Source organism: Haliotis rubra, unplaced genomic scaffold, assembly GCF_003918875.1.
Source record: "Haliotis rubra isolate DU_JTF1 unplaced genomic scaffold, ASM391887v1 Scf973, whole genome shotgun sequence".
In the NCBI taxonomy this organism is placed as follows: domain Eukaryota; kingdom Metazoa; phylum Mollusca; class Gastropoda; order Lepetellida; family Haliotidae; genus Haliotis; species Haliotis rubra.
In genome coordinates, this window is record NW_025767716.1 from 149,046 (window position 1) to 176,302 (window position 27,257).

The following is a 27,257-nucleotide window of genomic DNA, read 5'->3' on the forward strand; positions in this document are numbered from 1 at the left end:
AGTGCAATGATCTTGATCGTGATCTTAAATCACATTTCACGAAGAAATGGTGCACCTGCTGACACCCTCTGAGATATCTACTTTGTCCATACAGACCCTCAGTGCCCCAGCCTGCTCCAAACTCACCAGCGAGGCCAGTCAGTCGGCAGCTTCAAAAATTATCTGCCTGTAAACAGGTAATGTCAACATTGCTTATTTCTGCTTGACGGTGAAGTGTAAAGTCACTAAAGTGCTGAACGAATGAGTTTACACGGTTCAAATAACAAGGTTTTTGATGTTGGCAAACACGACAGAGTTTTCTTTACAGATGTCGACTGCGAAACCAATGTAACACTGTTGAAATGTCATCAACTAACCAGCCTGTCCTTGCTTGTATGGTACATGAAAGTTTACACGATGCGACACATCGGCCTTCCCACTGACCTTCAAACATAGATCCTGTTTTCATTTACGAAAAACTGCGCATTTACAATACATTTTTATAGTTGACGTTGTTATTTTTATTTTTTTGGCATACCAATTGAGTGCACCACTTGCAATGAGACTCGTGATTCGTCTATCGTCGATAAGCGTGACCTATATCTGGCGCATTTTGTGTAGCTAGCACTTGAAATATTGTCTGGGGCGATATAGTAAAGGCGAGATATACTGGAGAGTCTTCCGTTGTGAACGTGTGTCCTGTTTGAACAAGCATGTCAACCTACTTGAATACATATACTGTTTTCGGCTAGACGTAGAAGGGCGGGTCACCTTTACAGACAAAAACAAAGAGGAGAGACCTGCAGGTGAGGGATAAAGATATGGTTGGTTTCAAATACGCATCCTGATTCATATTGGAATTACTTCTTTAAAATGTGTTTGCTACAAACAACTTTTAATGTGTTTTCATTTACACTTATAATAAAAACATGCAAAACTAATATAAGAATAATTTATTTTGTTAGCTCGCGCTCTATTACATAGATATTTTACATCAAAATACTCCTTTATCTTCAAATTATGTATCAAAATTTTAAAATTAACAAAAGACACACACAGAGAGAAATAGCGAAAAATAAGTTTGATTCTGTTAGAGGGTGAAGATTATGACAAAATGTTGTTACATAAATGAGGTCAAGTTATGATGGCATCCGATTGTAATAAGTACTTCATTAAGAGACACAACCAGTAACCAAAATGGTAGCTAAATAACCATTGCCACCTGTCACCAGTTAATAAGCATTTGTAATTTAATACACAGGTTCCACCTTGTGGCGGAACAATGAAATATAGATAAATGGCACCGGTGTTATTATATACTGAGTCAAAAAAGAAACTTCACAAAATGTAATTTGAAAAATAATGAATAATTTTTCTCTGATGATACATCTATGTATCCGAAATGGGATCCCTAGCTTTCGACTCTAGAAAAACGTTAGCAAAACCCACTCAAACCCATCCATTCGTCGTGCAAATGACGTTAGTGCCAAATCAGGTTTTGCACGCGCAGTCGATCGCGTGATCTTCGCATTGAAGTTTTCTTCATATGCACGTGATTGCATTGGCCTCAAGAATTGAAAAAACACTTTTAAACCACAGTTCTAACGGTACTTGAAATGCCACGATTGTCAAATGTGCAACGTGAACGTGTCGTTGGCATGTTGCAAGCGGGAAGATCAGTTATGTTTACGTTGCAAGAGCAATGGGATGTAGCCGTCATACTGTGTATGACTTGCGAGGTCGTCTACAACAAACTGGCACCACTTCTGATCGCCCAAGGTCGGGTCGTCCACGTGTGACGTCACAAGCAGAAGACCATCAAATCGTCCTACGTCACCTACGTGACAGATTTCTGCCGGCTACACGAACCAGGGCTGAGATGTTTAGAGGTCGACTGTCCTCACAGACCATTCGAAATCGGTTGCGGGCTGTCAATCTCTATTCTCGACGTCCATATCGTGGGCCAATATTGACGCCGTTTCATCAACGTCAACGTCTGCTGTGGGCCCAATGTCACCTCCGATGGACCCAGAGAGACTGGAATCGAGTCGTCTTTAGCGATGAATCCAGGTTTACCCTCAGATTCGCGGACGGAAGGCATAGACTCTGGAGACAACGTCGTGAAAGGTATGCCCAATGTTGTGTACAGGAAGTCGACAGATTCGGGGGCGGAAGTTGCATGGTGTGGGGTGCTTTCTGTGGGAACAACCGTTCCCGAGTTCTGGTCATCCGTGGAAACCTCACAGCTGCTGCTCACCGCGACCAGGTGCTCACCCCTGAACTCGTTCCTTTCATGGCGGCTCATGGCCCAGGTCTACAGTTCCAGCATGATAATGCTCGGCCGCATACCGCGATGTTGACACGAAATTTCCTTCAAAACGCTGGAATCAACGTCATGGACTGGCCATCGAGGTCCCCTGACCTTAATCCAATAGAGCACGTTTGGGATGCACTTGGGAGAAGGCTTCGTGGTCTTAGGAACCAACCACAGAATTTGCAGGAACTTGGCGCTGCCTTGCAAGAGCAATGGCGCAGAATCCCCAACCACGTGTTCACAAGCATCAGGCAGTCGATCAGGAGACGGTGTTTGGCAGTGGTGAATGCGCGGGGCGGCCATACACGATATTGAACTGAGAAAGTTAGCATTTTTATTCTTGTGACTTGACATTCTGTATACCCATGTTTTGGAACGGCGGTGTAGCCTAATGGAACTGATTATGGCACTGTCAGTGTATCGAGTACATAACACAGATCTCAGCAATGAAATAATAACAATTTGAACCATCTTACCATCTCTTGCTCTTTTATAGTGCCCTGAAGAAAGAATGTGAAGTTCCTTTTTTTAACTCAGTATAGATTCGTACCTTGGAATAATTAATTCGTGGGATCTGATTGGCTAAACCAACCATTTATGTTTCGTTTATGACATGCTGATTCTCATGTTGAAAAAACCCCAGTTAACCCAAGATATATTCGTAAATGGAATTGGTGTGAAGCCAAAACTAAAAAGTAAAAAATAAAAACAAAGACAGTTGCGCAGATAATAATGGCGTACACAATTAAGTGACTTAATGTTCACAAATCACTACAAAGGAATTGCAATAGCAGTACAAACTGGAGTGACAACACGAACCCAGTGACGGTACAAGAAGAAAGACAATATAATATATAAGCAGTGACTATACCAATATAGAAGTTTATAAATATGACAATACTCGCATAGCTGCTACAGTGGTCAGACTTCCATAATTGGCAATATGGGGCAAAAAGGTGACATTAACACAACTTCTTGTAATATTGTAATGCGAGATGACCAAGACAAAATGTCTGTATGTCTGTTTGTCTGTCTGTATTTATGGATGGATGGATACACGCGCGCACACATGCGCAGACAGAGATAGGTTATAATACGGACTGATATGCCTTGACCTGGGGCATTTGTTTAGTTACTGCCCTAAAACAGCAATTGATTGTGATACAGTGAAGTACATTTATTACGTGAACGCTTTTGTGGTTCTAATCTCTTGCACATTGTAGTCGAAATGCGAATAACAAATAACAGCCATATATTAGTGGTCCCTTTGAATTCGTTAAACCTCTAGTTTACTATACATAGTTGTCTTCAGGCATTTGCGATAATAATTAATAACACTGATAATATTAATGACGTATTTATTTGCAAGATCCTCATGGTCACTAGTAGTGTTGGGAATTGGTTGAAATCTCACAATTGATGATAAGTATAAAGAAAAAAAACATTTGGTTCTCTGTTGTTTTTTGTTTTATTTAGAAACTTACATTTGCAAATTTCACATCCAGTGTAAAATGATTCAGTTCTAGTGTAACATAAAGATCCCAGATTCTTCAAGAAATATTCAGTCATGACTTTTCAGAAAGTGAAGTGAGTTTTCTAAGAATTAAACACGTTTTCCGGCCCTGACAACGTCCTAGATATGTTCCACCATCAAGTATTTCAAACTCTATTACAGCGGTTCCAAAATCGTTTGTGTTCGATTATGAGAAAATGTGATCGATTGCTTGGTTGTTTGGCCACTGAGACCAATCTTCGATTATTTCAATTAATCGAACACCACTAGTCACTAGTATGGTGATCTACCTTCTGTTGGCGATCTATAGCCTGTTGTTATATTATGTATTGTCCAAATAGTACTATTAGTTTTAACTTCACATGCTAGTTTTAATTCGAACTGTCAGGGCCTAGTTGTTTTACTTTTCTTTGACGACAGGTTTTATCATATATAATCATTCTATATAAACGTCAAATTTGTTCTCGTCAAGATATGGCTGAAACATTCCGATGTGACGCTACATATTAACTCACTGACTCACTATTTGCAAACTTCAATACGCTCATGCTTATGTTACACATGAAAACCGGGATGTATATTTGTACTTCAATAAACGATGTCGATGTGTGTTCTTTTTGTGTTGGCAGTTGACTCTGGACATGGAGCTGATGGAGAACGCCCCCTACCTGGACCAGCTACTGGACTTTCTCAAGGGGAAGGAGGAATGGTTACCTAGGAGTCTCACCGGTCGGGCTGTTCTGGTGGGATCAATTGCCGGAGTAACCGTTTATCTGATCACAAAGAAGAGGTACAATTTACCGCCTGGGCCCCGAGGATTGCCGTTGCTTGGGAACCTCCTAGGTCTGTTGGTTTAGATGTATTTTATCAAATCAACTTTACCCTCACTGATAAACATGATATCACATGAAATATCCCTTGGCATACCCCGGGACTACAACGTATATCCGATACCTCTACCTCAGGAAATATACTCTTAAAAAATAGTAACGCAAAAGTGAACGTTTCCTTATAAATTTAGATATGTGGAAACCTAGCGTTACGAACGCTGAATATGTTGTGTTATGGAGCTTACAAAATGCAATTTAGTCACAATAATCGTTTGGAAATCGATGACTTGGTAAACAGATGGTTAACAGTGATTAAATTACATTTGTGACGTCATTCCATTGTCTTCTCGCCCCATAATTTTCAGTTTCAAATTAAAACCTTCATTTTGTGATTTTATGTTGATAACAGAAATATTCCCAATACTTTGAATGTAATTTAAGTAGGGTAATATCCTCGTAACTCTCCATCCCTTAAAATAATGTGCCTCGGCCCCTCCGGAACCTCGGCTCCATTATTTTTAAGTAATGGAGAGTTACTCGGACATTACCCTCTACAAAATCGCAAAGACGCAACTGCTGTTTTGAACCACTTTCGCAAAGGCATGGTATGCAAGTGCAAAAGGCACAAAAAGCTCTATGAAGGTGCAGAGTTCTCGATGTCGCTTCACCTCGGTTAAAGCTCTCAGCACAGATTTCATAATGTCAGACTGAACGAAGCTCAGAGGAACAGCGCCATCGGACAATTGCAAAGAGGAGAGTCCAGATCAGAGGTTGCGAGTTTTGAAATGTCTCCTCTGGCACCATATCGAGGCTATGGAACCGCTACCAGCAGCAGGGATCAACACGTGGCCTGCATGCTTGACTGGATAAAAGATTTCTTGAGGGATCGAACTATACAAGTTCGCATTGGAACTTCTCTGTCGGATGTATACATGTTAGAGAATGGAACACCTCAAGGTAGTGTTATCAGCCCAACCTTATTTAATGTTATGATTAATGACCTGTTTGAGAATATCAGTAAAATGGTCGAAACATCACAGTTTGCAGATGATGGAGCGTTGTGGAAACGGTCCAGTAATTTTGACACTGTCTTTAACGGCATTCAACAATCTCTTCATCTTGTACAGACTTGGTGTGTCCATTGGGGTTTTAAGATTTCAGCTTCTAAATCGTCTGCAATCATTTTTACTCGGAAGAAGATTCCACATAATTCAAAATTGGTTTTGTGCGGTTCTCCTTTGGAGTTTGTGGATAAAGTCAAGTTTTTGGGACTCTGGTTTGATAAGAGGCTTACTTGGAAACCTCATATAGACTATTTGATTCAGAAATGCACTAAAGTCCTGAACCTTCTGAGAAGTATTTCCAGTACCAAATGGGGTGCAGACAGGACGTGTTTGTTACTGTTGTATCGTGCCCTCATTAGATCACGACCTGATTTCGGCTGTCAAGCCTATGGATCTGCATGTGCTACACAAAAGGCAAGACTAGCTGTTGTTCAGTCAAAAGCCCTACGAATATGCCTTGGAGCATTTAGAACTACCCCTGTTGAGGCTCTCCATGTTGAATCTGGTGAACTGCCTTAAGATCTCAGACGTGAACTGTTAGAAGTTCGGTACATGCTTAAATTGAAATCTTTTGGAATGAAACACCCTACTTCAGCTGTATTGGGAGATTGTGTTGAGTATTTCCTAGATCCTTGGAAAGACGGTATGGGGCCTTATGGGATGCGTTCTCAGAGAACTGCTTTCCATCATAATGTCCGTGATGTTGCCATAGCTGATGTTAGTGTTCTGCCAAAGAAGCCACCATGGTTGCTTGACCTTCCATCAGTTTATCTTGACGTTCTGGAACAAGCAAATAAATCTGATCCGGCGCCTCTTGTTAAAGCTCTTGCCGAGGAACATATCCGAAGTTTACAGTGGATCAATGCAATGCAGATTTACACTGATGGATCTAAGTGCTCAGTGTCCGGTCGTGTTGGTGCAGGTATCTTCATAGCCACTGATAAAGAGAAATATCTCTACGATTAGCTGATCACTTATCTGTATTCTCTGCTGAACTTGCAGCAATCATTGAAGCTTTGCGGTGGATTCATTTTTTGAGACCTGTATCAGCGGTCATTTTCAGTGATTCTGTCAGTTCTTTACAAGCAATCCAGACAGGTGCCTCCTCAGCAAGACAAGACTTGATCAATATTATCCTTGATCTTTCTAATGAATTAAGTAAAGACCTGTTAGATGTTGAGTTTTCATGGATACCAGCTCATGTTGGAATCTTTGGAAATGAAAAAGCTGATCATTTGGCAAAAGCTGCATTAGATTTTGATGTCTCAGAACAGGATGAGACAATATTGCCCTCTCCTGCAGAATTATGCACTGTCAGTAAGACCCATGCGCAAGTGAAATGGCAACAGAGATGGACCTCATCCTTAAAAGGACGCCATCTTTATGGCATTGAGCCTTATATAGCTAAAGCAAAATTATATAGAAACAATCGTAGGGAAGAGGTTCTTTTATCCAGACTTCGTCTTGGGCATTGTGGTCTTGGTGCATATCTAAACATTATTAATAATGATATTCCTGCAAATTGCACAGTGTGTAATCAGCTAGATGATGTTGCTCATTTTTTTACTGCATTGTCAAAAATATGTAACTCATCATAAGGCGATGGTGGGATCTTTGACAGCGCTTAATATTGACCTCTCCTTGACTGGATTGTTGTGTAATATCACTCGCAATGATGTTAAGAATGTCATTCTTGCTTACATTAAAGCTTGTGGCAGCTTTACTACTTTGTAAACATGTATAAACGAAGCAAACCTTTATGATGGGCAAGGTGTAAATGGGCCCAGTTGCCCGAACACCTATCAAACTTTCAATTATCCATCCATCCAACACGTGGCCTTCCCAGATGCGGTGGACCACTTGTCACCACTCCTGCCCAAGACCGCTACATCCGGTTGCGCCACCTACGCAAAAGGACGACAACTGCTGCTTCTACTGCATCCTCAGTACCTGGACTGCGCAGAATCTCGGACCAGACTGTCCGGAACTGTCTACGAGAGGCAGGGTTGCGACCAAGACGTCCTGTTAGAGACGAGATTTTGTCCAGGCAGCATCGCCAGCTACGACTGGTGTCGAGCGCATAGGGTATGGGCTTAGGGACGATGGAGACACGTATGGTTCAGCCATGAATCCCGATTCATGCTCTGCAGGCAGGAAGTGGACAGATTTGGTGGCGATGATGTCATGATGTGGGCAGATATCTTGGTGCACATCAGGGGGAACTTAACAGCACAGCGTCAATGTCTATGAGATCTTGCGTCAGCACGTCGTCCTCACCATGGCCCACGTCAACGCTGATTTCCAGCAGGACAATGCCCGTCCTCAAACAGCAAGCATCACCGCAGCCTTCCTAGCAAATAACAACATCAACGTTCTGCCATAGCCTTCCAGATCCCCAAATTAAAACCCAACTGAGCATCTTTGAAATAAATTGGATAGACGTCTGCGACGGCGACAACAACAACTACAACAGCTGTATGCCGCTTTGACGGCTGAGTGGGCTACAATTCCCCAGGCTGTCATCCGTCCATGGGCAGGCGGTGCCAGGTGCTCAGAGGAGTCACACGTTACTAACTGTACGTGACGTCAATGTGACGTTGGGACATTCGATGACTGTCGCTAAAGCCTCGGTTGATGTTGTTTATGTGTACAAAATTTCAAACTGCTTTCATTTTTAGTTCATGTAGTAAATGTCTTTGAAACATCCAATGAAAAAAATTGCTTTGCACTACTTTCTTGAAGAGTATATATTTACAATGTATTCATTTGATCACGGTTACAATTCTCACGGTCTCAGTATTCTTTTCAAAAGGCTGTAGGAAACATGAACGATCCATTTCCAAATTCGACGCAGAAGTGGCAAAAGTGATGTCCCGTGGGATTCCTTATTGATTTGTACCATGTGTTCCCGTGTTTATTTCAAGTGGACAGTTTACTTGCCGTTGTGTGTGTGCTTGTGAGTGCCAGCAGTGAAGTACATTACACTCAAATTTTCTCAACCATCATAAGGGATAACTATTTCAATGTAAAAACTGTTAAGGATCTATTTACAAATGTTCATTTTCATTTAATGATTGTTTTTTAAAAGAAATTGATTTGATTGATTCATTTTGATTGATATGTTGTACAGATAGATGCATTTTATAATTGGTATAGTTTAAATTAGCAACTGAGATTGTTAGTGACTGTATTCTCAAAGGGGATTAAATTACTGTAAGAGTACTCCTGAGAGGGTACGTAAGTCCCAGAAATTCAAGATAAATTTATTCTTACCACCTTTTTAGTCGTAGAATATCTGTCATTTTTAATGTACGCCTAGATTTGACTGAATTGCTAACAGCTGAAAGGATGGTGTAAATCCAGCTAGGGTCCAAGCAGGAAGCATATGTACTGTAAGTACCCATGGTCCTTAGTATGGTGATCTACCTTCAGTTGTTGGCAATATATAGCCTCTTTTTATATTGTTTTGTCTTCTATAGTTAAAGGTTTTTGGTTTTTCATACTAGTTTTATATCTATATCTGTGATCCTCTAGTTATTTTACTGTCCTTCGTTGACAGGGTTTTATTATTTTACTTTATTTATTACGGCTTTATTTTCAAATCCTCATCACGATATGACTGCAATATTGCCTATGTGACGTTAAATTTTAACTCACTCACATTTTATCAAACTTTAGGTGGCCTAACTGACGGTGATTTAAAAAAACACGTGCTCATTAATCATTTGGAATTGTTCAACTGACTCGCTTTGGCAGATAGTCCGTATGATTAAGGATTTCGTGTTGACATTTATAAACTATGTGCATTAACAGCCATAAATGTCAATCTCATGAATGTTTACGCACATGTGAACGCATGTCTGAATCAGCTGTAACACGTATCTTGTTCCAGCGACAGCAGCTACTGTACACAATGTTGGAAGAAATATCATACAGACATGTGAGTTTTCTGTAATGTGAAATTATGCTTACACTCAGTTTATGAAACACAGTTGCTAATGCACATGCGCCAACGTAGGAACCAACATCACATACATTGGTAGGGATAGAAATTGTCCCTTTGAAAACAAGGTTTAAAAAGAAGTCATTTTAACTTCAGAGTTCCGGAACGCAAGTATCTACGAGAAGTTGACGGAGTGGAGGGCTAAGTATGGTCCAGTTGTGAAGTTTAATATCGGTGTGTAAACAGTCACAAGTCACGGATATTTTTTAGCACTTGAAACGGTTTCAAAAGCTTTTTGTTCAGAGTAAAATATATCCATGTCATCACCACATTTACCCTTGTCGCATTTGCAACTACAATTTTGTTTTGTGAGTGATTAGATAGCGAAATGACGATGGTGAAGTCACCTGTGTGAACCTATGTAACTGGGTCAAGAGGGTTCAAGTGTACAGAATAGATATACACAAAGAACTTAATAAAGCACCCCATGTATTTTTGCAATGATAGGTTTTCAACACGTACATAAAACATCATGAGTTTTTCTGACCCGTATGATCCTTTGGCTCATAAAAAAGGCCAAAATGAATGGAATCCATGTTGATTTTATGATGATAATTCCACATTCATAAAAAACCATGTCTGTACAGGTATGGCCCTGGGATGTTTAATATTGAATTTATTGGTGAAAGTGAACATTCAAAATGTCATTTTGTGTGTCCTGCACGATTCAGTGTCAATACCGAGTGTAACCTCCATGTGACTGTATGACAGCCAACACTCTCCTCCTCATACCCCCTGTCAGTCTCCTGGCCCTCTGAAGGGGCAGTCTACGCCATTCTACGTGTAAAGCGGCTTCCAACTGGGCCAGGTTCTGTACAGGAGGATCCCTTTGTTGCACACGACGACCAATCATGTCCTAGATATGTTCCAAAGGGTTGCGATCGGCGCTCATTCAATCGTGAGATATGTCAGGGGGTGCTTAACTAACTTCTTTGTGTATATACACTGGGTGTATTATACTGGAGAATTCCAAGCTGAAGTGACAGCAGAAGTATTTGTAATAAAGAATGCAACTCGTAAAGTCTTAGCAAAATTCATTGTCTTCAAATCAATATTCAATTATTTGAAACAAATTGTGTTGCTGTGTTGAAAATAGATCATTCCCTTGACTCACAATATTCGTTTGAGGGAACCTCTTAAGTTCTTCATTGATCCGGGTTACAATTGGTCTTCAGCAACCTATACTTGTCGTAAAAGGCGATATATTATGTCCATTTTGTACAAACGAAATAGAAGATGGGTACCACGTAATCAAATTTGTCCAAAATATCGAGATATACGCAAACAATATTTGAATACTATTCTTCGAAATTGTGAGTATGTTTAAGCTTATCATATTGTGAAATGTGAAAACAGTTTTGAAGTATTTAAAACTGCGAAGTGTATTGCTTATATCTTAAATGAAAGAAAAAAAGTTGATTTTTTGTGAAACGTTTACACATGTCCTTACTCTTGGACAATGATAATAATAATAGTAATATGATTGTTGTCTATATGTGTACCTCGCCATGTGCACAGGCACATATTCCTTTGAGCTAAATTGTATTGGTCTTTGACCTAATACAAATCTTGAATTGTATTGTCTTGATGAATATTTCTCGTCACAGGACACATTACAATTGTGGGACTGAACCGCATAGACGTCGTCATGGAGGCCATGGTTAAAAGACAGGCAGACTTTGCTGGGCGGATTCAGTTGTATTCCAGTAAATATGAGAAGATAATTTCACCACAATTTCATCCAAAGCGATAGCACCAGACACGATTTTGTTCATTTTAGTATAATGCTATAATCATTCTATAAACTGCTTTAGTGACCTGTACATCTCGAAGTGATTGGCATATGGCTTCATGAAGTAACGTATGTACAGTTTGTATATTCAACTGAACAAGAACAGTTCGTACAAAAAGACGATTTAAGAAAAAGGAAAAAAAAGACTATTGATTTCAACCATTGATGATATACACGTATGATTCATGCCATTCAATTATGAAATATAAGCAAACTATGGCAAATAAACTAAATGTACTCACGCTTGCACATATACGATGTTTCTCCGTAGCACTACTCCTCAGTGATGGAGGGAGGAATATCGTCTTAGGCGACTACAGTCCTACATGGAAACTGCACAGAAAGTTGGCAACAAAAGCACTGAGGTGAGCACGAAAGTGAGTGAGTGAGTTAAAAATTAAGTCACATCGGCAATATTTCAGCCAAAACAAATTTTGAATTCACCATAAATACATGTAAATTATAAAAACATGTCATCGAAGGACAGTAAAACTGACTAGAATATCACAGTATCAAGAAATAAAACTAGCATCTCTCTCTAAAATTGGATTTTAAATTTGGACGATGCAGTATAGATCGCCAACAACTGAAGGTAGATCCACCTACCAGGGACCATGAGGACTTATAGTGCTTTTCCTACCTGCATGGATGAGCACGAAAGACTTTGATGAAGTGCATCAAATATGTCCCGCCCAGTTATCTAACATAAAACATAGGTGAAAGCAAAGCAATGAAACTATGTGTTAAAACATCGAGTACATGAAATGTCATGATTCATACATTATAAACAGTTGTGAATGAAATCACTGAATAATGGTATTGTTGATAATAGAAGCTGGTTACAGAATTGCATGGAAGGTAATATGAAAATAGAAAATAAATTGGGAATCAGGTGGTTAAAACTCTGAACGTGTGACTGGGATGTTGAAATTAAGTGACATCACTAAACTTGACTGATTTCGAAGAAGTTAACCCGTCATGGTCCGGTTCAGAATATTGATAACCAGTAACCCATGCTTGTCGTAAGAGGCGACTAACGGGATCGGGTGGTCGGGCTCGCTGACTTGGTTGACACATGTCATCGGTTCCCAATTGCGTGGATCGATGCTTATGATGTTGATAACGGGATTGTCTGGTCCAGACTCGATTATTACAGACCACCGCCATGTAGCTGGAATATTGCTGAGTGCAGCGTAAAACAATAAAAGCTGGTTACAGAAATGCATTGAAGGTAATATGAAAATACAAAACAAAATCTGGGGTGATTATAACTGTGAACGTGTCCCTGGAATGCTTGCAATTAAGTGTGTTTTTTATTTCCCTTTGCACAAGATGATAGCAAGAAAGCACTGTGGCATAAGAAATACTAGTTTCATAATGTGATTTACAGGTTTTAAGCAAACATGGAAACACAAGATACAATAGGTGAGTTGACATAGGGTTTAACGCCGTACTTTAGCTCATATGACAACGTGCATACGTGTGTATGTGTGGCTGCTTATACTAGTCCAGAATTAAGCTGGTTTTATAGACACCATGCCGCGCGCAGTTAAGCATGAATTTTGTGATAATCTAGTAATTTTACTGTCCTTCGTTGACAGGGTTTTATATATTATATGTATGTATTATGAATTGAGAACTAGTTTTAGTCACGATATGGCTGAAATATTGCCAATGTGACTTTAAATTTTAACTCACTCACTCAATGTTGACTCTTCTTCCGTTATTAAACTGGAGTGAATACAGCCAACAATATGATCGATGAAAGTCGAAATTGATAACAAGCTTTGTAATGAACGGGCGCGTGATGAATGTAACAGGATACATACCATTTTTATTTCATCATAGGACATCGGAAATGCATAACAGGAAGACACAACAACAATCAAAGGGTCACTTAGCAAGTCGAAAATGATGTATTTGTTCGTTTGTGTCCTTTCAATATTTCAGTGTGCCAGCCTGGTCGCGTGGCGAAGTATTTTGACGATCTTAGTCAGCTGCTGGATCTTAAAATATATCTGCCTGGATACCATATGATACAGTGCAACAGTAGTCTGCAAAAAGGGCAATATAATGGGGGCACGGTGGGCGATGTGATCCAGCGAGCTTGAGGTGACCGGATCGAGCCCACCTGTGACCGGGTGTAAAAACCTTGGAGTCAACTTGTGTGCAGACTCTTTCAGGGTTGTCACAACCCCTAGTGTACAGTACATAACCCTATGCTCTTAAAAGAACCCACGAATCCGTTGGTAAATGACCAGATGGTGGCCACATGAATACATGCAAACACCTAGTTGCGGGTACAGCAACGTGCAGTAACTAGGACAAAGTACTGTGGCTATGTTTCTCAGTTCACCCAGCTGTGAATGGGTACCTCGTAAGGATGGGAAAGCAACATTTACTCGGTGCGCCTAGTGGCTGCAATAGTTGTATGCTTGAATAACATGCTCTGATTCTGTTTTCTGTTCTCTCTCATTGTACAGACACTACATGACGGGGAACCACCTCGACGAGGGAATAGAGCGCTCACTGACCAAAGGCATCGCGAAGATAAAGGAGATGAAGGGGCCCTTCAATCCTCATGACGTCGTCTCCCTCATCGTGTTCAACATCATCAACAACATCTGCTTTAATTTCACGTAAGTAGAACGGTACCCGGTGTTCTACGATGGGTACTGAAGGTAATAATATTATTGAAACATACGTGAAAGATCAAAACCGACTTGAAGGTTTTGTTTGAAAAAGTAAGGGAAGTTGAAAGGGCCGATAGAACCAGGTTTTGATCCTACCTATAATAGCAATGACATGAACAATTGAAATTAAAGCATTTCGTTGGCAAGAAAAACAAGGCATCAATTGTCTATACTGTTGAAATCAACTGGGATGCGACTGGCAGTCGATACCTTGCCTTGCACGCGCTACCTGCAGCTGTGTCTTGCACGTGCGCTGCACGGACTGCCTGTCTTGTGAAGAACACATGGTTCATACTGACGAGCAATCCTAACTTTCACAGCGATCCTTAGTAGCCTAGTGCATAAAATTACCAAGCTAGTAAACGAATGGTTGGAGGTTTGAAACCCGGCAACGACACACTATAGTGAATGTTCTCAATATTGTGATATTTTACGATCGCATCAATGACAAGACAAAGTTAAATCAATCTTCAAACCATGTACAAGTAAAATACTTCAAACTCAATGGCTATTACTTAATAAATCCTTGGAAATTCGCAGGGAATGCCTGGGAAACTGACTGCTGAGGTTTGTCCTGTAAATGAAGAACCCAACTGAAAAAAAGTCACGTCACTAGAGGTTTATAAATTAACTTATATCATTAGGGGCTTATTGTGTCACATCACGCGCATACCAGTACTTCATAATAAGGGCTTATCCAGCCACATTACTCTGATACCTCACGACATTTTCACTTGTGGTCTTAACCGTAACCATTCCTTCAGATGTGAGATTAGAGACAACTACTTCAAAGACATGCTGCACATTTTGGATACGTTTCTGGACGACTTCGGCAACGGCTTTCTTTATAGTTGGAGAACAGCATAACAATCGCTATTAAACATAGTAACATAAATTAACTCATGGCTATAACAGTATTGACGTGCGTCCCACTATCAGTCGTTCTGTTTCTTACGTTCTCAAAACAGATGACATCCGTGATTTCTGTGATGCCCTATTGGCGACTCAAGAAGAAGCCTGTCAGGAGGAGGACCCGGATGTGATGTCACAAATGAGCGACCGACATATCACACAAACTCTTGGCGACATATTTGGTGGTACATATTCAAACCTAAGTTATCGTAATGTTTCAGTCGATCCAGTGTGACTCTTTTACTGAACGTGTTGGCATTCAGTTAAAGCGTAAGTAAATAGTTTTGTATCAAACAGGAAACACGTTTCCGCACTCCGGTCCGAGATGAAATGGTTGATCCATTGATAATATGTACAATGCAAATCACAGTAAGTTCAGCTTAGAAGGATCAGCCATTCAACATATTTTGTAGTCGTTTATTCCAATCCTTTAATGATATATGTGATGTACCGTATGTCCACAGCGGGAATGGACACCTCTCGCCACACCCTGCTGTGGACGCTACTGACCCTGGCTCAGCATCCAGACATTCAAGACAAGCTTCACACTGAGGTCGACCATGTTCTGGGTATGTATGTTCCTCGATTCCATAAGGTGGTATTTTGTGACGCTGGCCACGATTTATTGGTGACGTATTTTTCTAACATTGTTCATAGTCAGTTACCTACTTACAAATATGCAAAATTTTAGACAATAACCTTTAAACGATTATGTCTGTAGAAATATTGAAACACCTGGACATATTTTATATAACAGACAAATTTCATATTAAAATGAATTATGAATATATGCTCTTACACGGTATCAGCCTCTCTAACCATTACAACATCTGCATCACCTTCATTTCCTGTACATTGTAACAGATATCTGCATCCTTCAGATAATAGGTTAATGCTACTATGTTTGTCCTTCTTGGTGGCAAGAAGACCGCTTTGTTCAGATGGTACAGGTTAGGAAGAGAATGTTATGGATCTCAACTTCTTTATTATGCACAACGTTTCGGGGTATATTCTTACTCCTTCATCAGGTGAGCATAGGGCTGGCCATGTAGACTTTTAGTAATTTTGCTGCCTGCATGGACATAAGTCTTGAAGGATTTGCTCCACTTTCATTTCACGGTGCTATTCTGACCAGGAGCTGTTGGTGGTTTTCGTCAAGGCTCCCAAGGAGTCAATATACTGAATGGTCGCATGTACTGACAACAGCCACTTGGTCTTGGCATCTTCCCTGTGATACTAAGAAATCTCCATTGTGTCTCTCCAGCCTTCATCAGAGACTGTTCTATGGTCATGCCACTCCACGTGCCACGCTAGAAAAGGTTACTCTTACTGAAAAGTGAGTGCGTTAAACTTTTACATCGCATCGGCAATATTACAGCCATATAGCGATGGAAACAAGGTAAATTTAAAATACCTGTAGACAAAAGACAGTAAAAACAACTGGACTATCACATATACTGAGTCAAAAAAGAAACTTCACATTCTTTCTTCAGGGCACTATAAAAGAACAAGAGATGGTTAAATGGTTAAATTGTTATTATTTCATTGCTGAGATCTGTGTGATGTACTCGATACACTGACAGTGCCATAATTAGTTCCATTAGCCTACACCGCCGTTCCAAAACATGGGTATACAGAAGTCAAGTCACAAGAATAAAAATGCGAAATTTCTCAGTTCAGTATCGTGTATGGTCGCCCGCACATTCACCACTGCCAAACACCGTCTCCTCATCGACTGCCTGATGCTTGTGAACACGTGGTTGGGGATTCTGCGCCATTGCTCTTGCAAGGCAGCGCCAAGTTCCTGCAAATTCTGAGGTTGGTTCCTAAAACCACGAAGCCTTCTCCGAAGTGCATCCCAAACGTGCTCTATTGGATTAAGGTCAGGGGACCTCGATGGCCAGTCCATGACGTTGATTCCAGCGTTTTGAAGGAAATTTCGTGTCAACATCGCGGTATGCGTCCGTGCATTATCATGCTGGAACTGTAGACCTGGGCCATGAGCCGCCATGAAAGGAACGAGTTCAGGGGTGAGCACCTGGTCGCGGTAAGCAGCAGCTGTGAGGTTTCCACGGATGACCAGAAGTCGGGAACGCTTGTTCCCACAGAAAGCACCCCACACCATGCAACTTCCGCCCCCGAATCTGTCGACTTCCTGTACACAACATTGGGCATACCGTTCACGACGTCGTCTCCAGACACTATGCCTGCCGTCCGCGAATCTGAGGGTAAACCTGGATTCATCGCTAAAGACGACTCGATTCCAGTCTCACTGGGTCCATCGGAGGTGACAAATTTGCTACGTTGATGAAACGGCGTCAATATTGGCCGACGATATGGACGTCGAGGATGGAGATTGGCAGCCCGCAACCGATTTCGAATGGTCTGTGAGGACAGTCGGCCTCTAAACATTTCAGCCCTGTTCGTGTAGCCGGCAGAAATCTGTCACGTAGGTGACGTAGCACGATTTGACGGTCTTCTGCTTGTGACGTCACACGTGGACGACCCGACCTTGGGCGATCAGAAGTGGTGCCAGTTTGTTGTAGACGACCTCGACAGTCATACACAGTATGACGGCTGTATCCCATTGCTCTTGCGACGTCAATAACTGACGTTGCACATTTGACAATCGTGGCATTTCAAGTACCGTTAGAACTGTGGTTTAAAAGTGTTTTTTCAAATTCTTGAGGCCAATGCAAACACGTGCATATGAAGAAAACTGCGATGCAAAGATCACGTGATCGTCTGCACGTGCAAAACCTGATTTGGCACTAACGTCATTTGCACAGCGAATGGATGGGTTTGAGTGGGTTTTGCTTACGTTTTTTCTGGAGTCGAAAGATAGGGATCCTTTTTCGGATACATAGATGTATCATCAGAGAAAAATTATTCATTATTTTTCAAATAACATTTTGTGAAGTTTCTTTTTTGACTCAGTATATATATATATATATATATATATATATATATATAGAAAGTGATGAGAATACCGAGCGTACAGTAGTACATATACAAGAAGAAGTTTTTGAAATAATCACACGACACGGATCTTCACGGGCAAGGAGAAGATCCGTGTTGTGTAATTATTTCAAAAACTTCTTCTTATATATGTAGGGCGGTGGGGTAGCCTAGTGGTTAAAGCATTGGCTCGTCACGCCGAAGACCCGAGTTCGATTCCCCACATGGGCACAATGTGTTAAGCCCATTTCTGGTGTCCCCCGCCGTGATATTGCTGGAATATTGCTAAAAGCGGCGTAAAACTAAACTCAGTCAGTCAGTCAGTCTTATATATGTATATGTATATTATATATATATATATATATATATATATATATATATATATATATATATATATATATATATATATATATATATATATATAAACTGGTAATTAAATCTAAAATACTTTAACTATAGAGGATGATTCGTTGCTGTGAAGAGGCCGTTTTGCAGAGGACGATCACGTCACGGGCATAGGCTTTCAAAATCCTTCAAATATGGTCGACGCAGTTGTTATGTCCAGTGGCAGGAAACGAGGATGCATATCTTGTTATGCATTTAGATGAAACTGTCAGCTCTCTCATACAGACAAATGACATAAAGTTCAGAAAATGTAGCTACAAACTGTAGTCTAGCCTATACATCTGTCATGATGTTGTTGTAGTTTAATAACATCGGTGATAGTTTGCTCGTGTTTCATAAGCTGCTTTTCAAGAGTTCCAGATCTGTCAACAACTGGATTTCTTTGATTACCATTCTGCTGAAAGTCATTCTAGTGTAGCGGCTAAGCAGGTGAAAAATGCATTTAATGATAAAAGCCTGAAACTTTGCAGATTTATAGATTGATACATAGTGAACATTTTAGGATATGGAGGCACTCAAAATAATTTCATTTTACTCGCGCGCAGTAGATAAATAATATTTTGCCTTTTCTGTCTGCTTTGGATACTGCATCAATACCCTACTGGGACGATCTTTTTTTAAATACTGACCAATAAATACTGGTTAAACATTTTGGAAAAACATCTGAGTCAATGTTATGAACATTGGCTCTCGCACCAGTGCATGTAAGTGAGCACTTGCATCGGTTGTTACACCCGTTTGTACAGACGAGATACTAACTCCTGACAAGATTTTGATGCTTGGTGTAGTGTTGTCCAGAATACTGTCCACTTTCCTTCTGTATCCAACCCCAGTCAGTTGGAGATAGGAGTTCAGGCTGTCGAAGAAGTGACTGACCGTACATCTGACCTGCCTGGTAAGCTGCATTGAGTTGAGTTTTTCTTTGCAGATAATCTCTTATTAAAATATCCCCAAAGCATCCTTCCATGATGGTAGGGAGAAGCAACTGCCATATAGTGCTTTTACTTTGTATGGGTTGGAAGCTGAGGGAGGTTCTAGCCAACATCTCTGTATGCTCGAAGTATCACCGATCTCATCTAGAAGGATATATAGCTTGTTCAGCTTGACCTGATCAAGTGAATACTAATGCATTGCGTGACCATGTCACAACTGGTTGGGTCTATTATTGTGAAGGAGTTCCCATTGGTCAGTTGATTGTCAACATGTCCCAACAGCTGAGATATCGTCAGATATCGTCAGCAATGCCCTAACTTTCTTTAAGAAGGAAGCTACAGACATATTGCAGTTGAACATGAAATAGAAAAAGTGATAATTGAACTGGGTGTAGAGAGTGATAGCGAAAGAGAAACGGATTGTGAAAGAAACTAACATCTTTACGTTGTAAACCAGACTAGATAGCATTTGACTGTATAAACAATTTAATTAAAACATTAAATTATTGTTTTTTTCAGAAGTGTTGTTTTCCAGGACAGGTTCTGTAACGAATTCATGTATACATGCTTCGCACGAACGCAACATTAATAACATTCTCTGCTCCCCTATTTAATGAAGTTAACTCGACCTGCCGTTTGTGCGATTTCACCTTCCGGGTAGCGCAGGTCAAGCTGAACAAGATGTAGTTGTTTTGGACACTTAGTTCTGCTGTGACATCTCTCATGAACGGGATGAAGAGCCGTCTTAACTTCTGACGCTCATCCTGCGTATACTACCCATCAAAAGTTTAGACTCACTTAAAGCATTCACTATATTTTACGCATATATATGTGGTTACATCGAAGATGAATTTCTCCACTAACATTGGGGAACCAACCGCAAACTTTATGCATATGAATTGCACGAGGATCATACATTAAATTGAAAAAAAGCATGTGCAAATATCTTGCATGTGAACAGCTGTGTTGTGGCGTACAATTTTTGTAAAAACTTCGCCAATTTTCACTCAGTTTCCTCATTTTTTTAACCCATGACAATAATCTTTTCATGTTGTTTTACAATACATCAGTGCATGTGTAAACAGTACCTTTAAACAGTATGGAAATTTTTGCAAAATCTAGTTTAGATGAGTTGACTTAAGTAAGTGGCTACATTTACACTAGTGAGTCTAAACTTTTGATAGGGAGTATAGATAGCTGCGTAGGACTCTGACCAAACGCAGTGATAAGTCTTCTTTGTCTTCATTGCCAAGTATTGAAGTTCAATAATGATGAGATGTGAAACTGTCGGTCTGGCTGACTTTTGGCAGCAAAACGGAGACCAAGATGGACTGATGCATTAGGACCTTTATCAAATCTAGTGGGGCTGAGGTCTATAGAATGGATATCTGACATTCTGAGTGGGTTTGGAGCCTTCACCATGGTGATGACAGAGCTGATGGGTACTAAGATTGAGCCAAGTCTTGATATTCTTTAAGGTTGTGAGGTTGTATATCTGCTGGAATCCCCTTACTTCTGGTAAATTGGTCAAGACTCTTCCACTTATCATCATACAGGTTTCTGGTTGATCTGCGTAGAGACAGGGAGATTGCTGCTCTGCTGGAATAGCCACGCTTGGTCAAGTTCTTCTTGATCTGCTTCATGTGTACAGATGAAAAGACACCCGGATTTCGATGCTTCAGCTTCATGTGAGCTTTTGACCAAGCTGGAAGTTTTAGAACCGGATTGCCTGCCAGCTGGATGAGTTGGTTGTCCTGGTCATCAATGACTGATAGGACAGTTGAGGGACCCAGTTGTTCATGGTTCGGGTACTGCCTAAGCCTGGTGATTGATATGAAGTAGCTTCTCTTCTGGAGTCCACAGCCCTGCGGTTACACCTGTGTCAAGATTTGCTCCCCAACCCTGTAGAGACGCATCTGCATACAGAAGCAGGTTGAAGCTTTACTCGCTCAGAAGGTCCCTGTGCAAACCTTCGATTTCAGCGTCCACCATTGGAGTTACTGTACTATGTGATGCGGTAGTTGTTGTCCGAAGTCTGTCTGGTCCAGGCGTGAGGTTAAAGCCTCTGGTTGGGTCGTAGTTGCAATCTGCCTCTCTTCATGAGTGATTGGGCTGACATTGGGCAGCAATTGTAGGGTGAAATTCAACTGACGTTTGAGTATAACGGCTTGTTGAAGTGCTTTAATGCCATTGTCTAGGTAGAAGGTGCATCTAATTACCCTGTTGTGCAGGGAGCTCGAGATGGGCTTGGTTTTCTTTGTGAACAACCACAGGCCATGAAAATGCCAAACTGGATCCTTCCACTGGTATTTTTGATGGTTGAACACGAATCGTAGATACTTCCTGGACCCAGGGTGGATTGGCATATGCAGATATATGCATCCCTTCAATCTATGCTTGCCAGAAAGTTGTTCTGTCTTATCATCTGCTTCAGTTGTAGAAGGTGGAAAACTTCTCTGTGTTCAATAAGTAATCGTTGTTGAACTTCTTCATATTACACTGGATTTTCTGATACATTGTTCTTGGTTCATGAAAATTGGGGAACAGAGCCCCGTCACGAGTGAGGTATAACTTCTATTGATTCTTTGGATAGAAATGACTCTATCGCATCTGTGAGCATGGGTTATTGGATTTCTGTGTGATGAATCTGCAGAAGATAGAGTGGAGCGGTGGCGTCGTGTTCACCAGCTACTTGAGCATGCACCGGTTAAGTGGATATGTTCGCTATATAAATATACTAAAAAAAAACCCAAATATCTATTCCAGAAGATTTTTGTGATGAATGCGTCTTCCAGTAGGTCACAGTTTGGCCAATACTTCCTTGTCTACGCAGTAGGTGAGTCCCACCGATTCTGAGCAGATCTTGTCGGAGATAGACTCACGGTACTTCAGCTGGTTGATCATGAACATAAGTTATTTGTCAGACTGTGGATATTTGGAAGTGTGATATCATCGCTTTGTTGATGGTTCTGGCCCACGAAAACTCCTCCGATAATAGTATCAAGCTGAGCCGTGCATTCCGGTAGCTTTGGTTCTTGATGACTTGCAAATTAAAGTTGCTCCAGTTGGAGGTAAGGCGAAGAAGGACGACCCTTCGATGGGAAAGCTATGGGTAACCCGTCTGCAATCCAAGTTGTGTGTTTTTTCTATTGAAGGGGAACACACGCACTTGAATTTCCACTACTATTCGGAAATGAGATGGATAAGCAATTAGTATGAGTCAGGATAAGATAACATTTGCATGTTGGCACTGAGTTAATTGATATTTACCATTAGACAATAAAGCCAACTAAGTTTGATTTGCACCGGAAAATATAACTGCTCCCTTGCTAAAGACAATCTGAAGTATCTCTCCCTTCTTGCCCTTGAGCCATGAAGTTCGGGAATAATCACATAGATTATGATTGCTAAACATATCCACGACTTTTTTAATTGTGATGCCTTTCTTTGGTTACTTATTATGTTCCTTTTCAGCCAATTTTAATCCGATAAATCCCAAGCATACACAAATTTTCTCGAAGAATTCAATAGTCCAGAGTTAAGTCTAGAATTATGTATTTCTTGTGTTTTCATGAACTTGTTAACCACTATTTAAGAAAATTATTTGTGTGTAATAAAGGGCAATATTAAAGAGTTAAGGTTTAACGCTGAAATAGTATGTGAAAGTTTATGTACTGCGCATGCACACAAGATACAAAATTTGAGGTGCCTCTATATCTAAAATTATTTCAGATATCCTTTTATATATGATGACTAATTTTGGTGCTTTTATCAACAAATGCACAATTCTTAAGCAAAGATCTTATGAAAATTTGATCTTAGCCGCTCCACTATTCTGGCTGTATAAACAAACATAGTCGTCGTCAATATCAGTTTTCTGATTTCTGCCATGAAACCTTGCCAGCCCTGTGATACTTAGAAACGGCCATGGCGAGCATGATAGGTGGTGGATAGAGGTTTAGTGCTGGAGTTTACATCAATACATGACATAGATTCATAATTTCCATTCTTTGCATATCCAAGGCAGTTTCTGTCGTGGCCTTTCGCATCAGAATTAAGAACAAGAAGAACAAATCAGTCTTCTTGAGGCCTTCCCACGTTGTTGTTTTTTTTTTTAATGTGACATCCCATTTTTGGCTTTTTGCAACGTATCATCTTTGTCAATATCATGATAGGAGTTGTACTGTTATCATGTAAAATATATATAGCAGTATATATGCATGCATGTATAAAATATGATTCCAGATATTTCCCAAGTAGATATATGGACTCATAGTTCATATATTTATTGCTTATACACCTGCAGAAATCACTTGTTTTTACACACACACACACATACAAACACACACACACAGATACATATATATATATATATATGATGATGCACAGATAATGATGCTGTTGTGTAATGAAACATTGTTGAAGGTACAACAAAAGCAACAGGGAATAAATCCAAACGACTGAAGATGATCTTTAGAATCTACACACAGTAACACTATGCTTACAAATGTGCAGGCGGACGTGAATTCCCCAGTGTATCAGACAGGAGTAATCTGCCTTACACTGAGGCTGTGCTGCACGAGAGCATGAGGTTGCATTCTGTGGTACCAAGTGGAATTCCCCACAAAACACTGTGCGATACCAAAGTCGGTAGGTGTCTTTCCCTGGATACCGGCAGATCAATATTCTGTGTTTGTCACTTGAAAATCTACTTTTTGAAACTTTCAACGGAGAATAAATTATGAACATTCATTTTTTTGGTTAGGGCATTCTTATTATCTTACGTGCCAAATTCACATTTCAGCGGGGGAAAAAACATGTCACATGTTTACAAGTTGTCAATACCTGCTACATGACTTTTTCAGTCTTATTCCGTGATAATGGCAGGTGGATGTATTTGTAAACTATTTCGCTTTTTAAATATTATGTATTAGATAACTGCCCTTTTAAGAAACGAAACATGCTAGTAACTTAACTGGTTGTTCGCCATCAATGCCTAAGAACGTATGTCAAATATTAATTTTTCAGGTGGTTATGACATTCCAAAAGGAACTACCGTGATCATCAACCACTACGCGCTGCATCATGATCCAGAGCAATGGACTGACCCGCATACATTCAATCCAGATCGGTTCCTTGACCAGAATGGCAAGATGGCTACCAAACCAGAGAGCTGGCTTCCGTTCTCCGCGGGGAGAAGAGTGTGTCTCGGAGAGAGCGTGGCCAAGCCAGAACTGCATCTTCTGCTGGCTGGAATCATGAGGCATTTCAAAGTGTCCCTCCCACCTGGAGCTAAGGTGAACACAGAGCCACGCGGAGGATCTTTCGCAAACATACCACAGGATTATGAACTCACCTTTGAATCGAAAGTATAGCTGATATTTCTCATGTGATTGATGTGTAATGACAGGAACACAATTGTATGACAGTCTTATTCATACATATATTCTAGCGTAATCAGTGGTAAGTATCCAACGTCAAAATGAATGCAATAATGCAATTTTGAGTTTTGCAATATTCCAGATACTTGTTATCAGCCTGGTAGGCGCACAAACAGATGCTTAATAGTCCATTCATTCCTAAGGGACCTTATGATTCTAGGTCCTTAATGCAAAGATCCAACTTGTGACACATCTGATGACTTAACTGAACATTTGGAGACAAATGGTCTTTTAACTGAGGACCTTCTGTGACATTCGAGGAACCGCAGTCAAATCAGTCTCGTTGATATTGCTAAGATAATTAACTTATACAGAATAACATACAACTGAAGACATATGAATGAATGTCTCAAATGTCTCTGACGACAAGTTACGAATCTATGATGATAACTATATATATACACCGGGTTTCACGTGCAAGATAAGTACTATTCACTACTCATTTGTTGTATTCAAGATTTTCTCAGGATGGTGTTAATATTGATAATGTGATACATACACTTTCAATGATCAATTGGTATACCGCTCACATTGCGTTTTTTACTCTGTATTATTGTTCAAATCTAAGGGTTTTTTCCTACAAAGTGTAAATGTTTTTAAACAGAATGTGTTGGATCTGATAAATACACCTTCGTATTCTGTACTGTACTGTGTATATGATACTTTGCACATCAGCGCATTGCCTTTATATACCCAAGACGTCATAACATATATATCCTGCGGTCTTGTGCCTTTAAGTTCTGAATAAAGAATTTTCAACAAAAAATTCTGCTTTGGAATGTGGTGGGACCAAACGTAATGGTCATGGATACGCAATTTGTGGTGTGTTATCTGAAATGTGTGAGTAAGTAAGTATAGTTTTAAACCGCTTTTGGCAATATTCCAGCAATTTCACGGCTGGGGACCGCAGAAATTGGTTTCACACTTTGTACCCATGATGAGAATCAAAGCGAGTCTTCGGCGTGACGCTTTAACCACTTTGCTACGGCACCGCCTCTATCTGAAATGGGAAATCTAAGGCTTTGAGTTTAGATTTCTCATGATCATAGCAAAGACTTTGACACTTTTGGTGGAGTGGTAAGTACCGGAGCCCATCCCCAGGTGACCAGTCGAGCAAGTACCAACTGTTAACTGCTCCAATATCTTGAAAACTACTTGAAGTGAAGTCAAAGATTCTTATGAAGTTTCATTATTGGAGAAATTTAACATCGATAGTGTGAAGATTGGTTCAGCTAACATCACACCGTCAGCTTTGATAAAAGATCTTGGTGCTTATATTGATTCGTGCCTGTCTCTAGATTCGCATGTAGATAAGTTGTGTCATACCTGCTATTACCACCTCAGACTCATTGGGACGATTAGGAAGCACATCACAATGGAAAGTGCCCACACTCTTGTGAGATGCCTTGTAACATCCAGATTGGATTACTGTAATAGCCTTCTATACGGACTCACCAACGGACATCTCAATAAACTACAAAAAGTCCAAAATACAGCAGCACGTATTATATCCCTTACCACTAAACGAGACCATATCACCCCTGTACTCTCATCATTACACTGGCTTCCAATCAAGTTCCGGATTGACTTCAAACTTCTTTGCATTGTGTATAAATGTTTGCATAATCAGGCTCCTTCATATCTCTCTGAACTTCTCACTGTGTACTCCCCTACCAGAACTCTCAGATCTCAAGACCAATGTCTTCTCTCCGTTCCTAAAGTTCTCCTTTCTTCTTTTGGCAAGATGTCTTTCCAGTACGCTGGTCCTACTTTGTGGAATTCTCTCCCTCTCCACATAAAGCAGTCTCCCACATTGGAAACTTTCAAAATTAAGTTGAAGACCTTCTTTTTTTCCAAAGCCTATCCCTAAAATCAATCTTTCTGTCATCAATTTCAATGTATACTTATTTTGATATTTTATCCTCTGTATGCATTGTATGTATGCTTTTATGTAGCGCCTTGAGCATGTATCAGTGGGTGGAAAATGGCGCGATAAAAATATCCATTATTATTATTATTATTATTATTACGTTTTGGATGACATTTTGGTCTTTAGCTTAAAATACCCGTGACGGTCCGGGTTAGAATTGATCTTCAGTGAGTGAGTGTGAGTGAGTTTAGTTTTACACCGCACTCAGCAAAATTCCAGCTATATGGCGGCGGTCTTTAATAAATCGAGTCTGGACCGGACAATCCAGTGATCAACAGCATGAGCATCGATCTGCGCAATTGGGAACCGATGACATGTGTCACCCAAGTCATAAATGGTATTTTAAATATGGTAACTCTTAACTCACTCACTCACTCAACCAAGTCAGCGAGCCTGACAACCCGATCCCGTCAGTCGCCTCTTACGACAAGCATAGGTTACTGATGATCAATAGTCTAACCTGGACCTTCACGATATTCATGCTTGTCGTA

The 27,257-nt window shown here is 40.3% G+C and overlaps 1 protein-coding gene across 1 annotated transcript; it reads left to right on the forward strand.

The window, feature by feature from the left end:
• LOC124265354 (steroid 17-alpha-hydroxylase/17,20 lyase-like) lies at positions 1-25,403 on the forward strand. Its single transcript, XM_046700129.1, has 11 exons — positions 1-176; positions 4,436-4,649; positions 9,800-9,877; positions 11,311-11,409; positions 11,767-11,860; positions 13,979-14,134; positions 14,953-15,038; positions 15,157-15,285; positions 15,565-15,669; positions 23,911-24,045; positions 24,424-25,403. The coding sequence occupies exons 2-11, from the start codon at positions 4,448-4,450 to the stop codon at positions 24,768-24,770; spliced, it is 1,431 nt and encodes a 476-aa protein (XP_046556085.1). The 5' UTR covers positions 1-176; positions 4,436-4,447; the 3' UTR covers positions 24,771-25,403.
• Positions 25,404-27,257: the final 1,854 nt, after the last annotated feature.